Source organism: Magallana gigas, chromosome 2, assembly GCF_963853765.1.
Source record: "Magallana gigas chromosome 2, xbMagGiga1.1, whole genome shotgun sequence".
Classification (NCBI taxonomy): Eukaryota; Metazoa; Mollusca; class Bivalvia; order Ostreida; family Ostreidae; genus Magallana; species Magallana gigas.
In genome coordinates this window covers 8,342,089-8,361,337 of record NC_088854.1, presented here as the reverse complement: position 1 = coordinate 8,361,337, position 19,249 = coordinate 8,342,089, and the positions used below count along the sequence as shown (strand labels likewise).

Below are 19,249 nucleotides of genomic sequence, written 5' to 3'. Positions count from 1 at the left end.
CTAAGTTTAAATTTAGATAACCATGATTACTAAAGCAACACATTGAATGACTGCATAGACTACTTATGAGCATTATACATATATATTTACATTTTCCAGTCTTTGCCTGTGATAACACTACGTATCGATTTTGTACTATATAACCCATAATACAAATGACGCCAAATCGAGGCGCCAGCGGGGTTTGCTTATTAATATTTAAATATATGATCGTACGATGGCTTAAAATTATATAAATATAAGTAATAAGGAATCATTCTTTGAATATTATGAGATGATAATTTCGGTCGGGGTGTGATCAAATCTGTCATAAAGCCCTTCGGGCTTTATCGGATTTGATCACGCCCCGACCGAAATTATCACCTCATAATACTAAAAGAATGATTCCTTATTTCGTCCACATCTAGACGGCCAGATTGTGACATGTAGAATATATTACATGTACATACATGTATTATGGGTTTTCCAACAAATTGAAAGTGTTTAATTTTCTACAGTTAATTTTGATTTTATTTCTTTGAGACTTTTGCGAAATATATTTATATTTGTTGACATTGTTATTTAGTATTGTAGTTTCCTATTATATCGCGGGTTCTATGGCATCGCGGTATTTCTGTTTACGAATAGTAGCACGCGCTGAAATTGACATTTGATGTCGGGATATTTTTAGACATTGTAAACAGAGGCACACTGAACACCACTGAGGTATACGATAGAGGAATCCCCCAATAACATTAGTTTTTGGGTATATTTCAGTATTGATAGATTTTTCCACAAAATGATTTAACTGCCGCGATATCATAAGACGGGCTCATATTAAAACTTTACGTTAGTTACAAACAATCATATGAAGTGTTTATTTCTAAAAGGTCTATTTAAATGAAAACGAGATAAGGAATTGAGCGTTGAAAGGGAGGGATTGATCAATAATATGCGTCTTATGTAACATTCCTGATTTGCTAAGGTGCGAATTCTATGTTAATATATTTAAATATGGTGATGATGACTAGATTTTCTGACCATCTTTTTTCATTTTAAATTAACACACACACACACACACACACACACACACACACACACACACAATCAAACTTTTGATAACCAAGAGAATGTATTAACTAAAATATAATGATTACAATTAATCATTCATGGAAAATGTTGTTTTTTTTAGTAACATAAATGGCATTTAACATTAAAAAGTTATGTTTTATGAATAGACTTTGGTCCAACTTCGATGTAATCTTTTGTTCAGATGAACAACATTATTTCCTCTTGGCAACAGAAGAGTAATACATGCAACGTGAAAGGTAGATGAAGGTATATCCTGACCTTTAACATGCATGCACCAACTTTGTGGACATTTGCTTTGAAGCGGTGGTTCAAAATTCCCCCTTAAATATTTTCTGATAACGTGGTTCAACGTTCCTTTTGAAAAAGAAAGAACATATCCGATACGGGTCTTTTAACTCTCTCTGAAAGATAACAGAAAGGGCGACAGGTTACTACAGCTATAGGTAAGGTCTTACATTTTAGCAAGATTATGACTATGAATTTATACAACGGGCATCAAATTATGTAATACATTAAAATTATAGAAGATTCAAGTTCCAATCTATTAAATGTGAACAGATTTAACCTCCTTCTTTACTGAAAACAACGCCATGGGACTAACCGGCTGTGGAAAGTTCGGGAAAGGATTCCTTGTTGCTATCAACATTCTCTTTTTTGTGAGTATAACATAATTTTGTGTTATGGTAACAATTAATTGGTAAACTATTCTTTATGACTATTATCCACTTTCGACGATATTGAATATTTTGTTGAATTTATTTGCAGGTTTCATAAACATCCGTATGCTCTACATTTTCTCTGCATTTCGCCAATCTCATAATCATACACTTTTAGGAAATCAAAATTATACATATTTGAATAAAGAACAAATTTCAAACTTAATTCTTAGGGGTGAGAATGGGGTATGTGATTGTTACAATAATATGACAATCAAAATCAAATGTGACTTTAAAGTAGTGCAAAGTATTAAACGGACTTGAATCAAAATAACATTTATTCTTATCAAGGTATTCAAGAAATCAATGTATTTAAGGTGTAATTAGTACTTGATTAGTTTGGATAAGTGAATTAGGGTTCTTTTGTATCTAAACTAAAAAAGGATATCTTTTATCCTTCAGAAATGGTAAGCCATCCACCTGGGCCTATTCATAGTATGCACTCTTTTTTCGAACAATTACTGTTGATAATTTTTTTCAACTACCGGTATATAATTTTAGTATTAATGAAATCTATTTTTTATGGCATCACTGTGACTTTGTAGGTAGATCTGCATCTTATTTCGTAGGACGTTACCTTCTGAAACTCTGTGACATTCTGTTTGTTTTGTCGACATAAGAAGGAGATAAGACACAGCACAATACCTTTGAAACAGTATACACTTATCTGAAAAATTAAATCGCAAAATTCGACAGTAAACTTCAGATCAGAGCCTTATCAGAAATTCTTTTTTAGATCACCGTCTTTGAATCTATCCATTTTTTTTAAATATTGAAAGCTCGAAACCATAATCTTCGACGATGTTCTTTTTGAGTTGAAATAAGGAATCGTTCTTTGAGTGTTAGTGCTTGCGCCCGAACATTCCAAATCATTTTGATTATATTGAATCTTGCTTGTTCAAGTCATGGATATGCCTTCCTTTCTAGGCATATCCATATAACGTTTTTGTTAAAGCTTAATTTTCCCATAAGCACATTTAAGGTGAGTTTGTATATAACTGTAATAGAAAATGACTAAACTTTTTAAAAGTGCTATAGTTTAATATAGAAAACAAATTTGAGACGATTTAGCTTTTAAATTTAGCTACAGTTGATTTCTTTGTAAGCATATGCATTGTATAATGTAGTTTTGACCCGTATCTTACTATTCTTTCTGTTTATTACAGATTCTCGGCCTTGGTCTCTTTGTCCTTGGAATCCTGATGAAGGTCAATGTTTCCGCCATTAATGATGACGTCAAACCCGCGCTGAATGGCGTGACCGTTGCCAGTTACAAACTGGGAAACTTGGTGGACAGTTTGGCCATATTATTTATAGTTATAGGGGCCTTCATTCTTATTGTATCCGGTCTTGGATTGTTTGGGGCGTGTTGTGAGGTCAAATGCATGCTGGTTACTGTAAGTATAATATACAAAATGTATCGTAATCGTATATTCTAAATAAGTTAATTGAAACCTATTTCTTTCTCGTTACGTTATGTAAGAGTCAGGAAAATTGATGAAAAATTGCAATATTTCAATGTTGACAATTCATGTGGTCATCGTCAAGTTTTGTAACAATTGTGCTTTCTTTGCAGTATGCAGTTCTTGTCATGATACTCTTTGTGATGAAAATCGCAGCGATTGCCCTCTGGTTTACTATGAAGAGTGGGGTAAGAGACCATGTGATTTAACAAAATGTAGGAAGTGAATTATTAGTATATAAATAGTGCCTGTTTGGGAGGGTAACAGTTGAAATTGACACCCCGAGAAAACCATTGTCAACCGACGCGAAGCGGAGGTTGACAATGGTTTTCGAGGGGTGTCAATTTCAACTGTTACCCTCCCAAACAGGCACTATTTATTTTATTATACTGAATGTCTTAATTTTAAAGAAAACTTTACTGCATTTACATAGGAATAACGTGAATTCTACGGCGAACCGTACGCGCATAATTTTCGCGCATGTAACAATTTGTAATGTTACCCGTTGCTAAGTGCGTTGCTAACGCTGAGGGTAATAGAACGGATTGTGAACTGCGTCTAAACCAATCAGATTTCAGTATTTAACATGAAAGTATAACAATATAAGATATTGAATGGTAGATATTATCTTCTCATGGTGATGAAGTTATATATATATATATATATATATATATATATATATATATATATATATATATATATATATATATATATATATATATAAGTAAGTAAATAATATAACATAATTAAAAGAACTAATATTCATTATATATATTTGTTTGTGATTTAAATTAAAGTTTGAAGACGTAGTGAAGGAAGGCATGTTGAAGTCCCTCAAAGATAATTACAAGTCAGACACTATTGACAGCAGTAATGCTGTTTCAAATGCTTGGAACTATATGTTCATGTCAGTAAGTATACTTCAAGCATGAAATCTAGTTACCAGTATGAACTATTTTCGTTTACTAGTATATCTACTGAACTAAAACATGATTTGTGATACCATACAGCTTTCATTTATGTTTTCTAATGCTATTTACATGTTTATATATACTCTCTACCTCTGTTTTTCATTTACTCCATCAGCTACAATGCTGTGGGGTTGTAGATATTAAAACAGACTTCGGCACCGGTACTCCCGCTTGGATTACAGGTCTTTCCCCGACTACCGTAATCCCCAAAACATGCTGCATCGGAGCGGATTCCTCAAACTATAAGACAAACCCCAAACTTTCTACGTGTCAACCGGGCACTGCAGATTACAATATAAAGGTCTGTTACATGGCTACGTGTCCTTTAGACGTTTGCAAAATGCGAAGATCAAATATTGAAATACGATTTCGAGCTATCATATACGACATTTAATAAGGATTGCAATGTTGTACGTAATAAAAAATTAATAGCAATATATGTAGCCATTGCAATCCCCAATGTAAAGCAATATGAGCTGTATTTTTTAGAATTTTTTATGCTGTAAAAATCTGCTAGGATTATGAATCTGCATTTAACTTTCACGATAAATAAGATTTGAAAAAAAAAAACTTTTGTCAGAAGAAAGATTTCTCTTCTATGGAATATATAGCAGATTAATTCAGGCACGTAGCATCGTTTTTGAAAGTAGGGGGTCGGACTCATCCAAAAATCTTGACAAGCAAAAAAAAAAAAAAAAAAGGCTAGCGTATATATCTATGACTTCTATCTAACTTCAATTTCACTCCTAATTTACTAATTTTCATATTAATATTTTACATACTTCTAAAAAAGTGGGGAGGGGGAACTACATGATAATTCAATTTTTGAAATGTAAATTTAAAATCAAAGTACTAAAGTACTGACGGGAGTTGATTTTATTGATTATCATTTATTTTAAAATCAACGTATCTTGCGTGGCAATTAGTTTCTATAGTCTGTCCCAAGATATTTATGCCGCGCATTTGGACTATTTTTAGTAAAAATACACTTACCTGTGAAAAAGTGAAATTGAAATAGTTGAAATGAATATTTTCCAAGATAATTTCATTGTCACATTATCATCTTTCACTCGGAAAAATTCACAGGAACGAAAGCAGATTCCTTACGGAGATTTATAATGGGGAATGTTTACATCTTTTCTCCATTCGGAATACACTCGGAATACATCGCGCAATATTTCAACGTTATCATCCGGGCTTGCTGCAATACAAAATCTCCGTAGACATCACATTTTTTAGCATTGTATTGAAACCTGATATGCTAACAGGAGCGTTTTGACTGAGAAATCTTGGAAATTTTTCATACTTTTGAATGAATATCGTTTGAATCCTGAGGTATTTATAAATATCAAGCAATTGAGCCAAAAGTGAATCCAAAATATCTTGGGACAGAGTATAGTCTGTATTTAAATTACGCACTTTTTTATAATATGAATATTAATTATACTTTTCAGACAAGAATTTAGAGAAACCCCATATGAATAATGTTGTGTAATATTTAAAGATAGATTTCAAACTATGTATTAGTAATCCAAACAATTCTAAAAATTGTATGGATCCAAGCACTATTGATATTGAACTCAAGTCTCGTTCAACCAGACGCTCAGCTGTCTCCGTTAATCTCCGACAAGCAAGAGAGCCTCTCTGTTTGTCGGAGATTTACGAAGACAGCCGAGCTTTTGGTTGAATGAGACTATATTAAACTCTGGCGTAGGAAAACATGAGACTACATAAATATCTAAATTGTTCGTATTATATAAAATCTTACTATTTCCAAAGTGTTTATAGACAAGTTTTATTGAAAAACAATGCTTCAGCATACATTACATCGAATTTTTCTATTATATTCAAGAACTAAGACTTGTCAGCGGTGATGATTTGTGCTTTAGGTCCAAACACTTTCACTTTCGGTTAAAATCAACTCCCAAAAATTAGTTGCTGCGAGAAAAACGGGGTGGGGGGGGGGGGGGGGGCAGGACGACAATAATTCAATTTTGTTCCTATTAAGGCTTCTTCATGGCTTTTCCCGCAAAAATACGGCTTACAGAAAGTTTAAAACCGTGATAGTTTTTGTAATTTTAGTAGAAAATAACATTTCCGTAAAAAAAAAAACCCTAAAATTTGCAGCTAATATTGCGTTAAAAATAGTATATCTTAGAAGAAAACATTTAGACGCATATAAACTTTCAAATTTTGTTTTGTTTAAAGGGTTGTTACGCTGCTTTAAAGGATGAGATAACGACATACGGGAACATTTTTGTTGGTGTTGGTATTACCATTTTGTTAATAGAGGTAAATATATACCCACAACTTCTTGATATAGCTGCACATTTTAATCTATAATTCATTTTTTAAAACTTTTTTAGGTTACAAATGCTTATAAAATTTGATTTATTTTTTCAGTTACTGGCAGTTGTGTTTGCATTTGTAATTTGCTGCCAGACTGGAGACAAAAACCACGCTGTGTAGATCAGAGGCATGTGAATTCAAGGAAAAAAATCAGGACAGATACATGAAAATAGATATAGAGACCATTAAACTAGGATACTGATGTTGTTAGGTTTTTAATTATGATTATAAAACATGCATTTCAGTACATAATTGTACAATGAGAATTTCACAGAATACACATATGTGTCACACATATATACAAATAAACACTGAAATTGTCAATTTTTCGGAACAACCAAGGACAAAAACAAAGAAAACAAAATCTTGCATCACAACTTACACTACTAGAAAAACTATAGAGCTAGCAAACTATCTAAAATCAAGATTCGACACTTGAAAGATGCCCAATGTTGATTGATTGATTACACCAGAGCAGTCGGTTGCACGGTCTACACAATCCCTACACTGAAATACAAAGCCGTATAAAATGTAGTTGCTATTTCTTTTAAAATTTATTAAGTTGGTAGTGTAAGTTAAAGTACTAGATTTTGTTTTCCTTTTTTCTATGTAATTTATTTCTTGTCCTGAAGAACGGACTGGCTGTCCTTAAGATTTGATAGTCGTGTATCTCTATCCATTTTTAGTGCTTTATATACGTATTGTAGCTTTTTTTAAATATTGTTTAGTAAATGGAAATAAAACACTGGCGTTTCTTTCTTTCCTTTTATTAAATACATATGAAAGGTGAACCTATAATTCCGATCGTGATTATTAATTAAAACATGTACATCTCACATAAATTTTGCAATGTATGTTTAAATTACTTTGTTAAACTTTCACTGCTTTTTGGGGATGATTAAAATAACACCCATAATTAAATAATATCTTAAACGTTTTGATTCGAAAAATGAATTGATTAAGAATTTCGTAAGCAAAACAGGCAATACATTTTATAAGGTATATTTCATATGTCTATGTATGTTCTTTTTATGAACTAAAGAACTAGGTACAGTTTCAATCATATTTTGCCCTGTTTTAGAGTGATTTTTAAAAAATCTCCCAAGAAATTGAAATGCAACGTTTGTTTACACAAGAATACCCATAGATTAAGAATCTACATATAGTAAGCCGATTAGACTTCCACAAGTTTAATTGTGACATCACAAACAGTGCATTTTCATAAAACTGAACAGAAGACACTAATTACTTAGTGTTGTTTTGAACAGAAAAATATGTCCGCAGTTGTCGCTCACGATGAACCTCACATTATAACTTTATCATGTGATATCACATATAACCCCCCCCCCCATACACACACACATATATATATATATATATATATATATATATATATATATATATATATATATATATATATATATATATATATATCCACACACACACACACACACACACACACACACACACACACACACACACACACATCCTAATGCTAAAAGCAAGAAATTATAGCACATCTCGCGAATTTTAAAATACTGTAGGAAAATAAAACATGACCCTTTATTTTTTCTGGATTGTTGGTGAACCGTCAATAAAAGAGCTGGGGATTATATGTAACCAAGTGCAGGACAACAACAATAATACTAATCAGCTAATAAATATATTTTTTCTCATAAAGTATGTCATAAACATAATATATTGTAAAGTTTCAAGCTGAAACTCTTAACACGTATTAATGTTTATGATAAATTAACAAAACAAAAAAATGGATACGTCTGAAAATTTATTACACTGACTTGGGTATACATGTATTTGTACGGAATAAATAAAACCACGTAATTTAAAATTACATTACAATGAAATATTATGGATTATATTTCAACCTCTACCACAAAGGTAAGGTAATGAAAGAAGCCAAAAATAAACCAAATAAAGAAACAAAATCAAAGATATATAAGGCTACATGATATCTGTGAACTAGAAGTGATATCCTCCGTTCTGATGTAAATATACAAAATAAGCAAAGTCCATAGTTTACAGGAAATTGAAAGCAAATTTGCTTAAAAAAATGCATGCCATCGTATGGCAAGCCTAAACAAAGAGTGTGTTAGAATTTCAAGTATTTGCGATAAACGGTTGCTGAGAAAAAAAAAAGTCACCATTTAAAAGAAAGTTAAAATCTGATTGGTACAAAAGAATATTATACTATGTGTCATACCTTAGCTAAAAGTGTAATAAAATTTCAAGCATCTGCGGTAAATAGTTGCTGAGAAAATGCGACAGAAATTTGTTAAGAACAGACATACAAACAGACAGACACTCGAGGGTACATGTAAAACAGTATAACCCCCTCTACTTCGGATTGGGGGTTATGATATAGTAAAATGAAATACATTTCAAACAAGATACAAAAAGGTTTTTTACAGGAAAATAGAAAATCTGTTTATTACTGAATAAGATATTTGTAAAAAACAACTTTAGTTATTATTTTATACATCCTAGAATAATACCGTATATATTCATATCTTTTAAAAAATATAATTCTATGGGATACAATTTAAAAAACAACTCATAGTAAACAGAACACAATTATTTTTAGATTGTTCAAGAAAATTTTATTTTTAAAACGGCTGTTTGGTTATTATGTAGGTGTGCAATGCTGTTGTGCTTCATGACTATTATAATAAAACGAAGCTTTGTAATAAAATGTTATTAGATATTGACAAAAGTAAAAATTGTACGATCTGGGAGTTTTACACACAGAAATACGCTATCATTTGGGTATTTTTCATAATTCTTGACTAAATCCAATGTACCAGTCTACGTTTGTACCTGTAATACTCCAAACAAAACGTTTGATTTGTTTTGATATCTTCATATGATGAATTTAAATAACAAGATAGTAGAACTTTATTTCTACATATTAATCAATATTACTAATTACATATTACAGTTTGAGGAAATGTGTATCATTTCTATAATCTGCTTCGAAGTGCAAAAAATTGCAATTTCTTATATACATGTATTTTGAGATGGCTCTTAAAGATAAAGTGAGTGAAAATAAATCAAATAAATGGTTACAAAATATATCGTTTATCAACTCTTCTAAAAAAAAAAATAGCATTATAATAATGTACCGGAAACACTTTAAAAATGGCGAACTATGGGGCCAAGTTTGACCCATATCATAGATATATAGTACTTTTCTATAAATATTTTAGTTTTCTAGCCCCCCCCCCCCCCCCAAAGTCAGCCTTCTTTAAACGAGCGACATTTGGGTGGCTTTGTGAGACATACAGCTCAAAAAGCATACAATGTAACTTGAAGGAAGAAATGAAAAACCAGAACATTTGTTTAGGGGCATTAAGATAAATTATTTCAATCTAATTTAAAAGCATTTAATTAAAAAACGCATTAAGTACAAGTATTTATGAGTTGTAAAATATTTTTGATGTAAAGATAAGTTGTTCTTAGCAGAAACATTGCTTTGTTGAAAAAAAACCAACAACACGGTACTTAGTATTAAAGCTAACTAAACACTCTGATCAACTGACTAGAGTATCATATCTTTTGTGTATTTCTTTGTACATAGAATATATATTTTCGAAGGCACATGAGTTGTTACCTAAGAAAATGTGCCACATTAGTAGATCGGTGAAACTTGTTACACAAAATTATTAATAGCCTACATATAAAGGACTTTTATTTCTTCGTATGACTTAGCATTATATATATTATATTATTTTATCAACCTCGTACTAAGTTTCTAGAGATACGCGAGAAAAACAGAAGGGACACACCTCCAAAACCGTGCGGCCATCCGACCAATTGTCGCCAAGGACCATTTTTCGCCAGTGCATTGTTACATGTACATCGATTTTGTTTAAAAATGAGAAATGGTCCTTGGCGAGAATTGGCTGAAGCGAAGTTAGGGCCTCCGACGATACAACTTAAGTTAAAGATTAAATTTAAATCTTTAGTCTTTAAATGGGTTTTTAGTATTAAAGTTATCTTGAACTCCAGCACCAAAAAAAAAATTGGACATACCGATGTTATTCGAAAGTCCCAACCAATTATTCTTCAAGTATATTTTTTAAAATATAAACATTTTCTGAAGACAGCTAATAATTTTAAAAAAAATCAAATCATTTCTCATTATATTATCAGTGCAATCATTTTTATTTCACAATCCAGTAATCTGCTGCCTCTTTTCATCGGTATGTTTAGTCACAATTGAATCAGAATAATCGTTTTCGTTTAACTCCGAAATCTAGTTTTTGGCATGTCCGGGCGCAGTTGATGCATTGTTAGTATGCGAAGTCGGATCCACATTCTGGTAATGTTACAGCCCAATTGATTCTTTGTTAGTTTGCGAAGTTGGACATTCTGGCTGAACATTTCCGTGCGTAGTTGATACATTGTTAGTTTGCGAAGTTGATTCTTTGTTAGTTTGCGAAGTTGGACATTCTGGCTGAACATTTCCGTGCGTAGTTGATACATTGTTAGTTTGCGAAGTCGGACATACTGGCTGAACATTTCCGTGCGTAGTTGATACATTGTTAGTTTGCGAAGTTGGACATACTGGCTGAAGATTTCCGTGCGTAGTTGATACATTGTTAGTTTGCGAAGTTGGACACACGAGCTCTACATACCCATGGGCAGTTGATCCATTGTTAGGTTTTGAAGTAGTTTTCTTCAAACAAATGCCAATAACACACGTTCCAAGCAAGCTTAAGCATGAACAGGACCCCTGAAAACATACAAAAAGTTATGATATATAATCACACATCAAGTTCATGTAAAAAATTTGAATGATTCTGCAAAACAAAAGGTAGAAATAGGATTAGATATACATGGGTTTTGTTAACTTTCACAATTCACCAAATTTCTTTAGGAATTTACTTACCATGACCAGAATCACTCTTAGTCCCTCTCTAAGAATGTCTTCGGAAAAAGAATCAAATTGAATCCGTTCTTTTATAACCTCTTTCTTGATGACAGAAAAGCAACCCTATAAAGGGAAAAGAGGAAATATTTTATTTCTCCACTGAAAAACATCCTAATTGCTTGTTCTATGCTTTGTAAAAAATTATTGGAAGATTAATATACAATTGAAATAATTATTGACACTAAACATGTCATATTTGAAACCAATAAAACAAAATTAAACTCGAATAGAATTAAATATCTAATCACACGCATCATTTGTATATATTTACTTTAATTGCATTTAACCCATTGAAAATTCATATTGAACACCGTCATGTCTCTGGGTCATATTATTTTTTTCAATCGAACATGACAAATTTAAAATTGTGAGAATAAAATGTTGATACACATTTGAAATATCTTACTATTTCTTTTATTTCACAATCATATTTGACCTATTTGTGTGTGTATGTGTGTTGTTACCTTGTCATAGTAATAGCCGGGGCTGACAGAGGAATGACAGTCGGGATGAGCATTTTGATAATCATACTCTGTAAAACCTTTGCAGCACGTTTTTGGTATCTGCGAGGCGGTGGCCTGACAACTGCCATTTGTGGTACACCATGATGTGTGGTCAAAGTCGTTAGTAGTCCCCGCCACTCTGTTTACGCCGCAACATTCGAACTGAAAAATTGCATGCCTAGTCATCATACTATGCTAGAGAGATCATACGTATGTATAAATGCTTGCAATTAAAATATGTGTTTCATATTTTATCCCCTTGCATACATGTGATTTTTTGCTGGGCATTTTTACAAAAATAGCTTTATCAACGTGTGGTACAAACAGTAATTTCCATCCATTGCAGCTATGCTACACGAAAGGAAAAAATGAATTATGATATAGAATGGCCAATATTTCTCAAATTGATACCGAATGCAAACTGTCCTTGCAGGATTCGTATGTTTGAATTGCCGTTTCCTTACAAGAGATATAAATTGTATATATATAATTATATATATATATATATATATATATATATATATATATATATATATATATATATATATATATATAGTCACACAACATATTTCATTCATGTAACGTTTGACGCAATAATATAATTATAGAAAGGCATTTCGAATACAACACATTGCGTTAGAAAAAAATATCCAATCAGACAACACACACGAAAACCTGCTATCCTTGCTCATCGTTATAATACGGCCCTTCTAATTTTATGGCGTCTCACATATGCAAAACATAAACTAGAATACATTGTACAAAAACCGAGTGTTTATGTGAAGAAGAAAATCATAAGTTGTTACCTACTGGATCGAATATCGCATATATCTGATATACTATTTCGTTTTGTTTTGCGTTTTGCACTCATTGGCCAATGCCTACGTGTTTGATGTGCACGGGAAGTAAGAAAACGTACCACGATAAATTGAACATTGTGACAATTCTTGTAAAACAAAGTATAATATGAGTGTATTTTGGGTGCGGTTTCTTTATCTTTTTGCTATTCTTATCGTGCACAATAAAAATTCATGCAGTTAGAAGTTCCTGTCATCTGTATGCTTCGATCTGAAAGCAACCAACTGTAACTCTCTTGACCAAATATTTGAAAATATCAGGCCAGCTTTAAAAACAAACGTAGAAAATGAATAACGGAACATATGAGCAGCTAAATATACCTGATGACTGTACATGTATCTCATGCAGATGCACATTAAATGTTTCAGATTTTTTTGTGAAAGGTTTCTTGTTTAAAATGAAATGAGAACCCTTATTTCAAACTGTTTTATCAATTCAAATAATATTTTATATGATAAGTGTTTACCTATATGATAGATAAAATAAACGTTTTCGTAAATAGATTTAAAGTGTGTGACTGAAATGTTTGACATTGACTTACGTCTATAAATAGATGATTCCACTCATTGGAGATCTTAGTTCCAGTGGTAAAGTTGTCATTCCAATAATTGTCTTTTAATGAAGATGTCATTTGACCATGCAAATCACTCTGTTTTTATAAAAAAAAACTTGTTTGAATTATATTAACACTTTAAAAAAACTGAGGTTGTAGTGAAAGAAAATTACCGTTTTGTTATGAGGATCGATTTGTTCACGGTACATATCCTTATAAAGTAAACCTGTCCAAATAGTCAAACCTATGAAGGCAGCGGTAATCTGTAATAGAAGAACGTTCGATTAACTTAAAAAATACCTAAGTATTTTTCTTTATGTCTTTAAAGTAAATCTTAAATATTATTGAATTTAAGCTGTACTTAAAATGGTGTATTAAATGCATACTAAAGAAAGGATCACAATTGCTGGGGCAGCGAATAAAGTCATCTTATAGAACTTTTGTGGGAAGATCACCAAGGTTGTCAAAAATATGCTATAACATAAGACGCAGGCCAAGAAAATGGCCAAACGATAAAAAAATAGTTCGGTTGTATTTTCGATGCCATTAAAATCACTGGATGTTGTGATGTTTAAGTCCTGTAACTTTTTATGAACACTGAGGCGATTGGAATAGTCCTCCATTGATAAACACATCTTTATCAGTGGCCCACTAGCGATCTAGAAGAATTGAAGAAAACAAAATTGATGTGTATAAATGATTTTTAAACACAAAATTATTTTAAATATTTTTTTAAAGTTAAAAGTACATGTAGAATAATATTGATCGAGACATTAATTAGTACAACTAAAAGAAAATTCTTACTGAGAGAAGAATGGTAACTATCCAAGCCAATATGGCGGATTTGATGAAATTTGAACGTGTCATCTGAAAAAAAAATTACCAAACCATTAGATAATCTAACATAAAAAAGAGGGTTTGTTGCTGATCTACTTTTCAATAACAAAGAAAAAAAACCAACTTTAGAATGTCTCAATATCGAGCACCTGCAAAATAGTCATCCAACATTTTGTTCTTCACCCTTCAACTATAGTCCTGCTGAACATGTCATTACTGGTTACGTTAATATAGTACACAATCGTTTATTCTTAAAGGTCCAAAATTTAGGGAACCCTGATATTTCAACTGGCAGTCTAATTTCATACATACTATGAAATCTGTAGAGGAATACGCCAAACGATGTGCCAAACATGAAAAAGGAGACATTGACATGTTGTCAGAGTGCAGTAAAAGTGTTCGATGCATGTTAAAAATTAGCATTAAGCCATTCAAGTGCAGTATACAAAACAGTCTATCCTTCTATATTTGATAATTTAGAAGTGAAAAAAGAACTAGACAGATTACATGATCAGTTTGTACTGGTCTCCTTTGACAAAGCAGGAAACAACGTTGTCTTTGTTTGTAAGACTCATATAAATTGTATATTAGAAGTTAGATTTAATTTCGCAAGTGGCAATCCAACTTATATCTCTCTTTCCAAGGAAGAATTACTCCAAAATCATATGTTAGTCAACTCTACATCCAGGTATATCGACGACGTATTATCAATTAATAATTGTTACTTGCATTCTTACGTCGACTCGATATATTCCAGTCAACTTGAAAAAAAAGATACCACAGACTCATCTGTATCATATTTGGATATTTTACTGGAAAGGGATATTAATGGTAACATAACAAAACTTTATGATAAACGCGATGACTTCAATTTTTCTATAGTAAACTTCCCTTTTTTATGTACCAATATACCTCTATCACCTGCATATATAGTTTTTGCCTTTCAGTTAATTTGATACGCATGAGCACGTTCTACGCATCAACAGGCCCTTAAACGAGGCAAACTTCTGACAAACAAGTTAAAAAAAAAACAAGACTGCCAACAATCTCGATTAAAGTCATCTTTTTGTAAGTTCTATGGTTCATACAACGACCTTGTCAGCAAATTCAATCTTCCACTGGGTCGCATGCTGACTGACATTTTCATACTTATTGTTAAGCCATAATTAATCACACCATTTCTACGAATTTACCGTTTTTCCCTATTACGACAAAAAGCACACAAAGGGTGTGATCAGTCAGCAGAGGATGCTCACTCCTTTATGGCATCTAATCCTACCTCCAATTTTTTAGAGGTCTGTGTTTGCTCTGCTCCTGTTTCGTATTTTTCCTTTGGACTTTTGATTTTTAAACAATGTTTGTTATCACTAAATGCCAATCATATATACAATGCTTCAATAATGCATTTCTAATTTTTTAACAAAAACTTGAGTGTCGATCGTCAAGTAAAAAGCTATATACAAAGCTCGAACGAGCAGATAGAAACATCAGCTGTAAAAAAATAATTTTTGCTGGTATATTGGATCAATGTAAACAAAAACAAAGAATTATGAGCTCTGTATCTTGATTGTAACTCTACAACTAACACTCAATTATTTTTTTGATTATCAAATCTGCATATTTCAATTTACACTAAAAATAAAGGGAAATGAATTTTGACTAAAATCACGACAATGCCCCTTTACTACATCTGCCTTAAACCTGTATTATTTAATATGTAACGTATTCTGACATACAAAAATTAAACATCATTTACATGGGGTGATTTGCTGACATTTTACATTTAAGAAATAGAATATACATCTCGAAAAATAAATACAATGACACAGTGAAAAAGTAAAAATGTAGACCTAGAAAAAGTAGATTTGTATTTGGAATTAATAACCTGAAATTCTTCTATATTTTTACTGTATTCAACGGGGTTGTATCCTAAAAACAAGTCTTTAAATTTTTTAAAAGAATTCATTTTTTTTAATATCTACACATACAGCTTCACCCAACATCAAAACAGAAATATTGGTGGGGTGTCTCTAACTTCCCTTTTGCGTTACGTTGCATTTAACCGTATTTTTGCACTGCAATTTCGACATAAGAATCACTCACTTTTTCTATTTTAATTTTTCTTGACTAGTTCGTTTTCAAACAAAACAATTTAAAATAATTGAGGAGAAAAAAGTCCAAATCACATCACTTCATTATCTAGATGAACTTTTTGCATTAATCAATGCTTTTTTAGCCGGGCTCTGCTGAAAACAGAGTCCTGGCTGTAGGCAGGCAAATCGCCAATGTTACTATAAATAGCACAACTTCAAAAGTAAACAAAAAACCAAACAGCGTCAAAGTAACCAAACAGCGTCAAAGTAAAAGCTTCCGCTATACCAAATAGTTACACAAAGAGCCACGTTTTGTCAAAAGTGTTGGCATTTTGTTTCTTTTTTAATTTCGAGAGAATTGTCTATCTTTTTTAGTTTTCTTATGAATAACGTGTTTTAAAAACAAGACTATGCATATTGGACACATACAATGCGCATGAATTTCCATGAACTACTTTGCTGCGCGTTGAAGAAATGGGGATTGAATATAAAACGCTTGTTGCAAAATTCAAGGCAGCAACTGTTGAACTTTTTTCTACTAGACAGACATATTTTTGTTTATAGCCGCTTACAAAATGTAGGCGCTCTCTGACGCTTTGCCGACATTAAAAGCATGAGAGAGAGAGAGAGAAAGAGAGAGAGAGAGAGAGAGAGATTTTCAGTCTTTACAACACAATATGCACAAAGACACACCAAAAGAGCCCGACTTTCAGTACTTTAGTACTTTGATTATGTTTGTTTTGATTTATGTGTGTGTTGTTGGGGGGGGGGGGGGTATTAAAGATTCAACAGGGAAAAGACATTAAAAATTCAAGGTCTCAAATTTTGAAAAGAAAAAAAAAATAAGTACAAAAGTATGGGTAAGTGAAGTAAGATTTTAGATATAACATGGAATACGTTAATTTAAACAAAATGAATCTATTTCTGAGATCAACTTGTCCGATCACAGCTGATTCAATTAGAGGCATCGGACTAATTCTACGTGTACATATAAAAATATTTGCATTACTTTATTCAACAGCTACATGCACAGTGTACTTAAAGTTTCATGAATATAATAATTGAAGTTTTTTGTACAGAAGAGTACCAGTTTGATGCACTTACTAATAAATAGTTACATTGTAATCAATATTAAGTTTGTCTTAAATGCGCACGAATTTAAATTGGAAGTTATATGTAGGTATACAATGTACTTTACAGGTGCCCATAAGATTAAACATTATTTAAGGAGGCTGGGTGGTCTACAGAATTAACCATCATATCTAACTTACATTTAAAATATGATTTGTAAAGATATAAACTATAATTATTTAGCAACGAAAAATTCCTGGAATTTAAATTTAAGATTCAATGTATTTTTATATCTTTTATATCGTTTATACGGTTTAAAGCGGCTATGACTAGCCATCCACTTAGACAAAAGACTGATAAAAAACGAAATAGAAACCGATTAGACAACTTATCTCGTTTTAAATAATAAAAGAGACATTCAAAAATGCATGTGAGCAAAATAGAAATATTTTTCATACATAATGGTATCATTAATGGCTCGAGACCACTAACTTATGCAACATAGAAGTATATTATTAATGCTGAACGTGATACTTAGTTTGGGAATATCTTATTAGCAAATATGAATATTGGAATACCATCCAACTCCTATCATACTTTGTGATAATATTTATTTGTTATAAGTATGTACACAGGACATGCAATGTACATGTAGTTAATGTGCAAGATATTTTGATGAAAAACAAAGTAATTCAAATGTATGTACATGTATATAGATATAGATGCATATCAAGTTAAATGCATGTTGAAAACATCAGTTTGTATGTTTAAGTCGTAAGCTGTCTGTTTACATAATTAAGTTTTGATGTTTATAAATTTAAGTTGTATGTTTATACAGGTGGTATCTTCTTGCATGTTAGGTGTCACATAAGGACGGCCAATTATAACGTACTTTATTCCATCGTAACAGATAACATATGACTTTTAAAACCTTGTTGCATAATAACATAGATATGCTGCACGTCGGAAAACTATAAGTTGGTGTTTTATATTGATATAAATCAAATAGGCTACAGCAATTCACCACACTATCCATGAGGTAAATTCTGTAATGAATATTAAAACAATGTAAGCAGTATCACTAAAACGTAGACCCTGTCAAAAGTGAAGTGAAACATTACATATTATATGAACCTACATAACAAACCATAAAATAAAAAGAAAAACACCGATTCGTGAATAGTTTATAGAGAATAAAAGTCTTTATATCTTTAAAAGTTTGCAATTAAAATTTATTTCTTATCATCGGCCATTTGTGCCCATTTCTGATCTTCATGAGATGAATTTGATTCAAGAAATTATTCAACTGAGACTGTTTTGCATAACCATTCATTTCTTTGTTTATAAGTGACATTCTTAAGTGCATATATTTCGGCAAAGTGCTACTTTTAGAAAATGTTCTTTGTCTCTTTATCAAACACCGAGGACGCTTTAAAAGATCTTTGCTTTATTATTTAAATAAAATGAATCTAATGTAAGTCAAGGTCAATGTTTACTGCGTCGCAAACTTGAACAAACCTATTAATCAGTGATAGCAAAGATCGTGCATGTGTGTGTTTGATATTAAAGAATGGAATGATCTGTAAAAATAATTTTTTTTATTAAAGCAATGTAGACAAAAAAAAACCCCTTTCTATAATGCTGATCTCTGAATAATTTTTTCTTATTGAACCCATTATTTGCATGATTGATTTAAAAAATCCTCAAATTCCAAACCTTAAACTAATATAACATGGCGGATCTCTCCATCGTAAATTACACATTCAAAAACAAGGAGCTTTTAAGTAAATTTAATCTTAATTTTTGATTCCAT

At 31.6% G+C, this 19,249-nt stretch overlaps 2 protein-coding genes across 4 annotated transcripts in view; one reads left to right on the top strand and one right to left on the bottom strand.

Moving 5' to 3' along the window:
- The first annotated feature begins 1,359 nt into the window (after positions 1 to 1,359).
- LOC105344893 (leukocyte surface antigen CD53) lies at positions 1,360 to 6,884 on the top strand. 2 transcript variants are annotated; one of them, XM_011452804.4, is made up of 8 exons: positions 1,360 to 1,514; positions 1,630 to 1,727; positions 2,954 to 3,184; positions 3,364 to 3,438; positions 4,048 to 4,161; positions 4,337 to 4,522; positions 6,430 to 6,513; positions 6,625 to 6,884. In XM_011452804.4, exons 2-8 carry the CDS (start codon positions 1,662 to 1,664, stop codon positions 6,688 to 6,690), a joined length of 822 nt encoding a protein of 273 aa, XP_011451106.3. In that variant the 5' UTR covers positions 1,360 to 1,514; positions 1,630 to 1,661; the 3' UTR covers positions 6,691 to 6,884. The 2 variants fall into 2 exon arrangements, with proteins under 2 accessions (XP_011451106.3, XP_034299961.2); XM_034444070.2 differs by lacking the exon at positions 1,360 to 1,514 and having other exon boundaries at positions 1,605 to 1,727.
- Positions 6,885 to 8,338: 1,454 nt separating this feature from the next.
- The window catches only part of LOC109617040 (uncharacterized), a 36,874-nt gene continuing 25,963 nt past the window's right edge, over positions 8,339 to 19,249 (bottom strand). The window contains exons 2-8 of one of the 2 annotated variants that reach the window (XM_034444067.2): positions 14,240 to 14,302; positions 13,822 to 14,094; positions 13,609 to 13,698; positions 13,424 to 13,531; positions 11,986 to 12,186; positions 11,480 to 11,584; positions 8,339 to 11,323 (exon numbers count right to left, since the gene is read on the bottom strand). In XM_034444067.2, the coding sequence (XP_034299958.2) occupies positions 10,916 to 11,323; positions 11,480 to 11,584; positions 11,986 to 12,186; positions 13,424 to 13,531; positions 13,609 to 13,698; positions 13,822 to 14,094; positions 14,240 to 14,302 (1,248 nt within the window). In that variant the 3' untranslated portion in view covers positions 8,339 to 10,915. The remainder of the gene's footprint in view (positions 11,324 to 11,479; positions 11,585 to 11,985; positions 12,187 to 13,423; positions 13,532 to 13,608; positions 13,699 to 13,821; positions 14,095 to 14,239; positions 14,303 to 19,249) is intronic. The other variant, XM_066074832.1, reaches the window with a different exon arrangement.